Genomic DNA, 10,971 nt, shown 5'->3' with positions numbered 1-10,971 from the left:
GTCATTTAGAACTACCCTTTCATGAACTTTCAATTTTATCCTCATACTTATTTAATCATCTCTGTATTAGCTTCTCATCACTGCGACAAATACCTGCTACACACAACTTAAAAGGAAAAAAGGTTTATTTTGGCTCAGTTTCAGTGATTTCAGAGCATGGTCAGTACCTCCAAGGCAGAAATATCATGGTGAAAGGGAAGAGGAAAGCTGCTCAATTTATGGTATCAAGGAAGCAGAGGAAGAGTCAGAGAAAAAGGGGCCAGATACAGTCTCCAAGGGCCCACCTGGACACACCTAGAAGTGTGCTTTACTGATCTTGGCATCTCTAAAGCCAATCAAGTTGAGAATGAGGAGTTCATAAATTCTTGAGGAACTTCAAGTAGCTCCAGAGTGCAAGATCAGCCAGCAAAGGGGATGTAACAGAGTTTAACAGATCTCGTAGACTGCTTTACTTACAGGTTTTATCATCTGTATCAATAGGCTGATTCTTTATAAATGCCCATTTATTACCTTTCTACACTGACACTAAGGCCTGCTTCTTGTTTGTTGCCCTGGCAACCAGCAAAATGATGGGGATGTTGTAGCTCCTCAAAAATTAACATAATACCTGCAATTAAAGCACTCCAGGAGGGCAAATCACTGGGGACCCCTTCTATCTCTCTTCTGCTCTTAACCTCTGTTGTTCCTAAAATTCATTCTTTGATCTTACAGAACACAAACTTGTACTGGACATGTAGCAGGTTGGGAGTTTCATTTCCCTGTATCACTTGGAGGTGTTCCACTGAGATGGCCAGACATAGGCAACTCAATGCCAAAGCCCCTTACTACTCTGAAAGGCATTGTTAAACACTGGAAGATGTTCAACCCTTCTATGTTTAAAAAAAAAAAAAAAAAAAAGAAGAGCCACTTGATATTTCTCTGCACATATGCATGGCCTACTTACCCCCTAGAACCAAAATGGAATACAGAAACTTAAAGCTGTATGCCTACCCAAGACAAAACACCAGGTATCTATGAAAAGCCTTTAGAAAGACCCTCTGCAAAGTATCACTAACTGCTGATCACCAACTACACACGGCCATTCAGCCTGAAGAAGCCAGATCTGTCATCATCCTTCCTCCCTCATGGCAGTTCGGGTTTTCTTCAGAGAGGGGACTGTTACTAGCAGCAATCAGACAGAGCTAGGTCCTCTAAGAAATGAGTGCAAATTTGGAGACAGATACCTCCCTCTGTGGGCCAGACCTCAAGACAAAAGATCAAGCAAATATACCCACATCCTGGGGATTGATACTCCTAACAGTTCTCTGTCAACCTGAGGAGGCCAGGAGTCATCATCCTAACACCCTATAGAAAGTCACTGCTCTGTATTCATGCCCACTTGCTATGTGACTCGCTTCCCGATTTGTCCCCATTTAATCAATTTTACACTCATAATCTTATTGGTTGACCATAGTTTTGTCCCACCTCACGCCCACCTGGCGAGTTCCCACATCTTCTCCACCTTAGACTTGCCTCACTTTGTGGCTTCGCTCTATAAAAGTGCCTAGAAAAGACAGTCTTTGGCAACCCACTTGAGACCCTCTTCTGTCTGTCAGAAACTTTCGTTCTCTCAATAAATATATTCTGCTTTTAAAAAACAAAAAAATAATAAAGCACTCTGGGAGGCTGAGGAAGGAAGATGGCAAGTTCAATACTTTACTGAGTAACCCGACTCTGTTTCAAAATACAAACGTGTGTTAGGGCAAAGGTCCTGGGCAATCCCTCAGTATCACAAAACGAAAATCAAAATGACGGGACGCAGAATGAGGTCATTTGGATGTCCGGGGTGGTACGCGGAGACTGATTAGTCAGGATCTTAACTAAAGGTAAGTTGTGTATGTCTCACATCTCAGAAAAAAAAAAAAAAAACCCAAAAAAACAAAAACAAAAACAAAAAACAGGAAAAAGAACGCTGGCAAGGTTTAAACTGCTTTCCCTGCGGGAAAACCTAAACTAGCAAAAGAAGCACAAACACGGACACTTTAGATATACTAGGGTTTGTAATTTCCAGGACCCAGAACGCACCACCGATAAGGGCCCGGCTGGGGTTAGCACGTTACACAGGTTAGTAAAGAGAACAGGATGTCGGGTGGCACTCTCGCCAGCCTTGGGTAACAGGCGACACCAGGCGCAGAGGTGCGTGGAAAGCAGGTTGCGCACCTCATTGCGACGCGCTCGGAGCAGCGAAGTCCTTGGACTCTAGGGGGCTCTGTAACCGCGCCCTAGGGAGGACGGAACGGGGCAGGCCGGCACCGTGCCTCCAGCCGGACGCCATAGCCGGACGCAACTTCCGGACGCACTCACGAGCTTCCGGCCCGCTGCTAGTTTCTCCTCAGATGAGGCAGCCTAGCCGAGGGCGAGACACAAAAGTTAACGCTTAGCGCGTCTCTTCAGCGGCTTACTCGCCAGCCTCTCCTCCAGCACTAAGGACGAAGCCAAGCTGCAGCACGAACTTCCAGCTTCGGGGGCGCAGCGGCCTCCGGAGCCGGCAGCCCCTTCTGCGTCCCAGCCACAGCCCAGGTGCAGGCGAGGACAGTCGGCCACCGAAGACTCTGTTCTCTGGAGGCGGCCGCCGAGCTCTCGGCGAGGTGGGTTGGCAGGGGCGGGGACTAGGCGGAAGTTCTGTCTCCCGCTACTTCCGGAAGATCCAGCGGAAGTCCATCCTTTCGGGCGGTCCCGCCTCTTTTTTGATTGGTTAACTGCTCTGCTAATGAACTTCGCTGGCTGCTGATTGGTTCAGACGTGTCGCCTGTCACCTCCCTCCCTGTGGGAATCGTGGGTCGTTGAGGAAAGCGTTACTTTGAGTCTCCATTGAGAAGAGGTTGGCTGGGTCCGCGGTCCGGTTTGTTTGTTTTTGTGAGGCGTGGTTTCCCAGGTGGACCTTCCTTCTCAAGTCGCGAAAAGAACCAGTGGCTGGACGGGCGTGTGGGGGTGGGAGAGGTTGGGGGAAGGAACCAGAAAGTGAAGGTTTAGAACTAAACCGGAGTCACCCAGCCCTGCCTACGTCCGAATGGGACCGTAATAGGAAGGCAGGCCGTGGAGAGAGCAAGGGACGTAATTCCAGGAGCAATGACCGCCTAGGAGGCTAGGCTTGAATTTGCTGTTCGAGAAAAGTCTTGCGGGAGCCGTTTTATGACCTAATTGTATGGCGATATTATTTTAGATGTGTAACAAAACGCTCTGGAGAGTTCGCTTTGACTTTCTTGGTATCCAGAGGCAATTTTTTTTAATAATTAAGTTTCCTTTATTGCTTCAGATGGGCAGCTCTCAAAAAAGGCACAAACAACTGAAGGATGGGTACCGTTCCATATGTTAAAGCGTGTTGAAAGGAAAATAAGGTATTCACTTTAATTGTGGTTAAATGTACAAGAATAAGTTTGAATAATATTTGAATAACTTGATTTTGTGTTAGGTTTTGGCTTTTTAAACTGTTAATATAAAAATCATCCTACTGCTATGCCTGCAAAATATGGTCCTTGCGTGTTTACAATCTCGACTGTTCTAGAAATGTACAGTCTTGAGTTTTGAGTAATGTCATTAGCATTTGAGTGGACATTGTTAATAGGTGTTTCAAAGTATACATAACAGCCACTATATCAATCTTGAATTTGTTATTTAATGTAAGACTACATGTGAACTTGAATATTTGCTTATTCCCATTTTGGACTCCTGGGCCCACTTCACTTTTGGACAGCATTACTAAACTCCTGGTGTATTTCTAGTGGTAGAGGTGAAGCAGTTACTTTCTTGGCAGCGTAGTCATTTGAACTCCAGCTTCCATTGAGTAAGGTGCTTCATTACACGTTCCCCTTAGTGACACAGGAAAATTTTTCAAAGAATAATTTATTAGATCCACAATTATCCAAATTAGGTAGTGATGACAGGGACCCACCTTGAAAAATTATAACTAGGAATTGGGCATGAGGTCTGGGGATCTAGATTTTTTAAAAGGCATTTTTCTGTTCAAGTGTGAAAGTTTGACCATGACTTGCTAAATTGATCTGTTTACAGCATTCCAAAATATTTATATTTACATAGTCTTCTTCCTTGATTTCCTTATAGTTTAAAAGTGACATTTAAATGTAATCCAAAAAATAACATTTGTTTCAAATATCAGAACTTTCACTGGCACTCAGAGATATCATCCCAGCCTGAGTGATGAGGCTGGCTAGGATGCAGCACAGTGCTCTTTGTACTTTCACAGTCCTCAGAGCCTGCATGGTGCATGATAGTGTTCCCTGTTGGGTTTCAAAGTCTTCCTGTTAGATTTTAAGAGGAGAGCACCTCAGAGCTTCTGCAGTAGACATAACAGGGTTAGTTATTCTTACTTAAAAAGTAGTTTGCATTATTACACTTATAAACCTTATTTTAGAAGGAATATCTTACTAGAAAAAAAATGTAAATTGTACTCTCCCAGTAACCCTTTGCTTTTTAGGTAAAGAACATGCATAGTTCCAGCCTAAAATTTGTTTTTTGACATGAAATAATCAAGATAATTTAAAACAAACAAGGGTCTTTAAAGGGATCAACTTTACCAGAGAGTTAGTTAAAGAAGTTTTGTTTTTGTTTTAACAAGATAATCATTTTGGTATTCAGAAGTGAGAAATATTTGTTCAACTCAAATTAGGTCTGACTAAACAGTGACTTTAGGCAAAGTAGTTGGTCCAATTGTGTGCTCTGTCATAGAAATTATTTTTCATTTTATCAAATTCCTCACTGTAAGATTTGACAAATGAAGTTATTTGAGTAGGAAACAAAATTTAACAACAACAAAAAGTCTGAGTTAAAAATGCAAAGCCATATGTAGTCTAACTAATTCCTTGAATTTTGGGTATGTTTGAACAGGAAGCTAGGAGCCTCAATATGAATCAGTCTAGATCTAGATCAGGTAGTGGTGGTGAAGAAACCTTATCTCAGGACCATAATCATCATGAAAATGGGAGAAGATGGCAGCAGGAACGCCTCCTTAGAGAAGAAGCCTATTACCAGTTTATTAATGAGCTCAATGATGAAGATTATCGGCTAATGAGAGACCACAACCTTTTGGGCACCCCTGGTAAGAAACGGGTAAAAAGAGGAGACACTTTTTTTATGAGTAAGAGGCAAATTTCAAAATAAGGAGACATTTATATATTTTTGTGAGTTTAAAGGGAAGGGGGGGGGACCAAGAGATGGAGGGAGGTAAGAGGGAGAAGAGAGGGAAAGAGGATAAAAAAGAAAATTCAGATACATTATATATGTGTGTAACAATCGCTCCCCACAATGAATGTAATCATTACATACTGAAAATCTGTACTACTAAAAAAACTTTAAACAGTAGAAAATCCCTGGTTTACTTTTTCTGTATTTTATATTTTTTTACTTTTGTGTAAGTAGTTAATCATATGAGATATACAGATGCTAAAATAACAGGTTGATATGCACAACATGTTCACATTTAAAGTTCACATGTTAAATGTTCACATTTGTAGTCCTAGTTCTTACATAATATTTGTACAAATAAAATATTTAAGCCCCATTTCTAAGTTGAGGTATTTATTCAGCTAGATTAATTTTAAAATCTAATATGCTCCATGAATTTTCACAAATTCATTTTATAAATGAAACTAACTGAAATTGCTATCTTTATATATTGTATGTTGAAGGCCCATATAATGAAATTCAAGTAAACAAATGCTTAACAATTTTCTCTAGAAAAATTCCCTTTTTAATTTTTTTTTACCTGTGACATAAATGTACAGAATTAATAGCTCATAGATTCTGAATGTATGGACTGTGTCTTACCAATTATTCAAATTTAATATTATTTTAATAAATTCTAATAAAATAGTAATAATCCTTAACCAAATGGAAGTGTATTTTTGTCAGTTGTAAATTTTAACTGTCTTCACTTACAGAACGTGAGAAAATACTAAGACATTGTCATTTATTGGTGGTTAAAGAGTAATCTTAATCTTCAAGAATTCTCATAAAAGTTAATAATTTAAAAATTTTAAATAAGCAGGATTTCACTGTTTCAGGAGAAATAACATCAGAAGAACTACAACAGCGGTTAGACGGCGTGAAGGAGCAGCTGGCCTCTCAGGCTGACTTGAGACCTGGGACAATTAACAGAGGTACTGTTGAGCCCTTTCTGTAAGGAACAGACTTGACTGGAATAGTGGTAGGAATGAAAATACTGTATCTTACATGTTTATTTTTAATGTTTTCCAGCTAAAGTTGCTCTTTGTTTTGTTGACTTAGCTTTCAACTTTAACTGCATTATTTAAAAAAGTATTTATGAGAGGGATTTCGATAATGAATTGAAACTAAAATCTCACTTAATAGTTATTTTTGAGAAAAACTCTAAAGTTAAAGTCTGTAGTTAATGTGCATCAAAATGCCTTTCATTGTGTTTGTACTTCATGTGATTCACTGGTTACAAATATATATAACTTTAGGCTTGGCACAGTGTCCAGGTCAATTGTCAAATTGTCAAAGAAGTTTATCTTGGATATACTGGTTGTCACATTGATTCATTCAACAATATTAACTGTGAGTCTGGTTCGTACCAGATACTACTAAAGAGATACTATTAGAGATTAACCAGTGATTAGTAAAAAATGCTGAGCACAGTGACATACTTCTAGAATTCCAGTAATTTGGGAGCATGAGCCAAGAGGCATTGCAAGTTCAAATCCTACTTGGTGAACTTAGCGAGACCCTCAAAATTAAAAAAAGTTTTATTTTTTTTTTGGTACTGAGGATCAAACTCACAACCTTACGCTTGCCAGGTGAGCGCTTATGCCACTGAGCTAAATCCCTGGCCCTAAAAAAATTTTTTTAAATGACTGGAATATAGCTCAATGGTGGAGTTCCCCTGGGTTTGATTCCCCATACCATTTTAAAAAAAAGATGAAAATATTTGTCTTCATGAAGTTTACACTGTAAATGTATTTATTGTGTATAGTAGTTAACATTTATTGAATGTTTTCTATGTCCCAGATATAATGTAAATTATTTCGTATATAATGCCTTATTTTATCCTCTTCAGAGTTTGATACTATCTTCAACTTACAGACTAAGATACAACTATAGATAAAGTAACTTGCTGTAGTCTTCTGGCTTCACACAAGGACAACTAATGTGGTTCTAACAGTATATTCATAGTAATTTCTTGAGATGCACATTTTTATAAAGTTCCAGAGATATAAAATTCCTAGGATCATAAAAAATACTTTGTTGCAAAAATGTTGATTAAGTTGGCTTATCCACAGATGGGGGTGAATTTTACATAAAGTTGGCCAATGTGTTTTATTGGTAGTAGTATGTAAATAAAACAATTTAAGTATAGAATTTGGTGTTGGATGTTATTTCTAATTTGCTGCAATATTTTGTCAATAACGGAAAGTAGGAGCAAAGATTTCTCCACAACTTTTTAAATAGTATTTAAAGTTTTATAGTTATATAAGTAGTATTTTAATTTTTAGAATATGCGTACAGTACGTGCTTTTCATTTAGAAATTTCAAGGTTTTTTACCACTTTTCATTAAAATGCATACATATTCTTTATTACAAACTTTTTCTTTGTAAGCTTTCACTGAAGAGCTAAAAACATTCTAGGAATTGATTCTAGATTTATCCAATTTGCTTTCCAGACGCAGCAGTCCCTAGAGAAAGTTCGAATGAAGATTCTTTGCTAGAATGGCTGCACGCCTTTCGTCTTACTGGCAACGCGACTCGAAGTGGACAAAATGGGAACCAAACCTGGAGAGCTGTGAGTCGAACAAACCCAAGCAGTGGAGAGTTTCGGTTTAGTCTGGAAATTCACATAAATCATGACAGTAGAGGATCTGAAATTCATGGGAGAGATGTTATGGGTATTTCACTTCCAGATACTGATAGAGGTCACACTAGAAATAGGCAACAGAGATCAGCTAGTCCTGTGGCTAGGAGAACAAGAAGCCAAACCTCAGTGAATTCCAGTGGTGGTAATTCCAACCTTCCAAGGATTAGGCTTGGGTCAAGGAGGCAGAATTCAGTCAGTGGATCTCACTCAGCACTGGGAAGGTTAAGAAATAGAACTGGGAGAAGAGTTGGTGTCCCTAGAAGTAGTGCTTCACGCAGTAACTACAGTAGTCAAGCAGGTCAGTCAGTTGGTAGTGAACTCAGGCAAAGGGAGGGGCAGAGATTTGGAGCAGCACATATTTGGGAAAACGGGGCTAGAACTAATGTTACAGTGAGGAATACAAACCAAAGATTAGAGCCAATAAGATTGCAGTCTACTTTCAATAGCAGAAGCCGTTCACCAATTCAGAGACAGAGTGGCACGGTTTATAATCCCCAAAGGGAAAGTAGACCTTCACAGCAAACTGTTAGGAGGTCTGTGAGGAGAAGAGGTATAACTCAGGTCTTTTTAGATCCAGATAGAGAACATAGCGGCACTGCATATTCCCAATTCTCTAATTCAAGACTTGTGTCAAGAATAACAGTAGAAGAAGGGGAAGAATCCAGCAGATTCTTGCCCGCTGTGAGACGGCATCCAACAATTACACTGGACCTACAAGTAAGAAGGATTCGTCCTGGAGAAAATAGAGATCGGGATAGTATTGCAAACAGGACCCGATCTAGAACAGGGCTAGCAGAAAACACAGTCACTATTGAAAGTGATAGTGGAGGCTTTCGCAGAACTATTTCTCGTTTAGAGCGCTCAGGCATTCGAACCTATGTTAGTACCATAACAGTTCCTCTTCGGAGGATTTCTGACAGTGACCTTGTTGAGCCATCCTCACTGGCTCTTCGGTCAATTTTTAGGCAGATCATGACTGGGTTTGGAGAACTGAGTTCTCTAATGGAGACTGAGTCAGAGTCAGAGTTAGAGATTCAGAGACATGGTCAGCATTTGCCAGAACTGAGTAGTTTAGGTATAGTTGATTACACCAGCCTGCACAGTGAAAGTTCCTTTCAATACAGGCAAGCCCAAGGAGACAGCACTGAAATGCTAGGTGAAAATGAGTCCATTGAGCCTCAATATAGAACCAGTGACGGTAGGAGTATTAGGCAGTTGCAAAATTCAAACAGTTTTGTAGAAACTGGAACACTACCTATTCTTCGCCTTGCACACTTCTTTTTATTAAATGAAGGTGATGATGATCAAATACATGGTTTAACCAAAGAGCAGATTGACAATCTTTCCACCCGAAACTATGGGCATAGTGGTATTGACAGTGAAATAGGTAAGGTTTGTAGTGTTTGTATCAGTGACTATGTAACTGGAAACAAGCTCAGGCAGTTACCTTGTATGCACGAATTTCACATTCACTGTATTGACCGATGGCTGTCAGAGAATTGCACTTGTCCAATCTGTCGGCAGCCTGTATATGCTGGGTCTGACATAGCAAATGACGGGTGAAATGATGGAATCTATTCAAAGTTGTATTTTAATAGAGTTGAGTGTTTAAACATTCATTTGTTGAGTTGTAATGAGCTAACCAGGATGAAAAATAAGATTATAGTTTGAACTATTTTTGTGTGCTTTTTTTAACTTGTTAAAAGAGAAGAATTTATATAAATTTAAAATAAAAATGTTAAATTATCCAAAAGTACAGAATAGTTAATATTGCTAGAACCAAATAATCTTTAAATTGTTTTTATTTTGGTAATTTTGTCATGCTAAGCACTTTTGTATCTGCACAGTTCAGTGAGTTAAAATTCTTTCCCTTTTCTTAATATTATTGTAGACTTCACTTGGGTTTTTAAGTTTCTTAAGCTTGGTACTATGTCTAGACATTAGTGTCTAAGCCTTTCAAAGAATGTTTGGCAGAATGTTTACTATGTATATTTAAGTTACCTGAAATGATAATATGCAGCATACCTTATGTGTATATATAGATACATAATTTTAAGGTTAAAATATACTGTCTTAAAAACTGCAAGTCTGATTGTTATTTAAGCTTTTAAGCTAATACTGCATATGGCACAATGTTTAATATTGACAAGATCATCTCTGAAAGTAGATTAAGATATAACTTTGAAATAGAGATAATTTACTGAAGCGTCTCTGACAATCTGATTTATTAGCAAGCAATATGTAATACTGAATTGAGTATTTCTTCATTCAGAAATGGAACATGGGGAATTTAGAACATACAGATTATTTGAGTTCAGCTTTTTTTTTGAAATGTGCAAAAATTTCTTTGGGTTACGTGAGGTATACAGTATGCATGGTTTCTCAAATTTAGTTTAAAAAATCTAAAAATAAGTTACACAGAATCAGATGCATAGATAACACATTAAGTTCATGTGGAGACCAAGTAACGCCAAATAATGTGAAAGAGAAAACCTTAAGACAATGTAGAATTTATCTGAACATAAAGTATGCATTGAAGATCTATTTCTACCAATAAATAACTAAAACAAAGACTGTATGTGAGCTATTTTTGTTTTTTTTGTTGCATCATTGTGGCACATTCATTCCCCTAGATTTTGATTTCTGTAGTGAGCACTGCAGGTGCAGTAAGTGTTGAGGTTTCCCCTGATGGTGGATGGTCCTTATATTCATGGAAAAGATATATTTGCTCTTAGAAGTTAAAAATCAATTTACGGGTTATAGTTCTTCCTTTCATGTTTGCTTATGAATATATAACAATTTTCTTGTGCTGATACTGCATGTACAAAAGGGCAGAATCATAGGAACAATACTGGAAGGCCAGATTCTGAGAGATTTAGGAACATTTTCTCATTTTTTTTTTTTTCTGTTTAGTGATTATATTTAATTCATTAAGTTAGTGGTTAGGGGGCACCTTTAACACCAACTGAAAGATTTTTGTAAGAGATACAATGTTGGGGTAAATAACTAATGTAGGTCAGTTTTATTTATTTTTTTATTTTATTTTTTTTCCGAGACAGGGCTGGCCCCGAACTCACAGCAGTCCTCTTACCTCAGCCTCCCAT

The 10,971-nt window shown here is 38.5% G+C and overlaps 1 protein-coding gene across 5 annotated transcripts; it reads left to right on the top strand.

The window, feature by feature from the left end:
* The first annotated feature begins 1,725 nt into the window (after positions 1 to 1,725).
* Positions 1,726 to 10,438, top strand: Rnf6 (ring finger protein 6). 5 transcript variants are annotated; one of them, XM_023560457.2, is made up of 5 exons: positions 1,726 to 2,627; positions 3,296 to 3,377; positions 4,885 to 5,095; positions 6,060 to 6,155; positions 7,677 to 10,438. In XM_023560457.2, exons 3-5 carry the CDS (start codon positions 4,903 to 4,905, stop codon positions 9,428 to 9,430), a joined length of 2,043 nt encoding a protein of 680 aa, XP_023416225.2. In that variant the 5' UTR covers positions 1,726 to 2,627; positions 3,296 to 3,377; positions 4,885 to 4,902; the 3' UTR covers positions 9,431 to 10,438. The 5 variants fall into 5 exon arrangements, with proteins under 5 accessions (XP_023416225.2, XP_063088607.1, XP_063088606.1 ...); XM_063232537.1 differs by lacking the exon at positions 1,726 to 2,627 and adding an exon at positions 2,651 to 2,860; XM_063232536.1 differs by lacking the exon at positions 1,726 to 2,627 and adding an exon at positions 2,651 to 2,914.
* Positions 10,439 to 10,971: the final 533 nt, after the last annotated feature.

This window comes from Cavia porcellus, unplaced genomic scaffold (assembly GCF_034190915.1).
Source record: "Cavia porcellus strain 051 isolate PalLab524CR breed Dunkin Hartley unplaced genomic scaffold, mCavPor4.1 scaffold_21, whole genome shotgun sequence".
Classification (NCBI taxonomy): domain Eukaryota; kingdom Metazoa; phylum Chordata; class Mammalia; order Rodentia; family Caviidae; genus Cavia; species Cavia porcellus.
The sequence above is the reverse complement of the archived record's forward strand: the minus strand, read 5'-3'. Positions and strand labels throughout refer to the sequence as shown.

Bases quoted from the DNA above. Each gene is read 5' to 3' on its own strand.
- Rnf6 (XM_063232535.1), top strand. From the start codon at position 4,873: ATGTTTGAACAGGAAGCTAGGAGCCTCAATATGAATCAGTCTAGATCT. The intron at 5,096-6,059 runs GTAAGAAACGGG...TCACTGTTTCAG, and splicing joins CAACCTTTTGGGCACCCCTG to GAGAAATAACATCAGAAGAA. The intron at 6,156-7,676 runs GTACTGTTGAGC...TTTGCTTTCCAG, and splicing joins ACCTGGGACAATTAACAGAG to ACGCAGCAGTCCCTAGAGAA.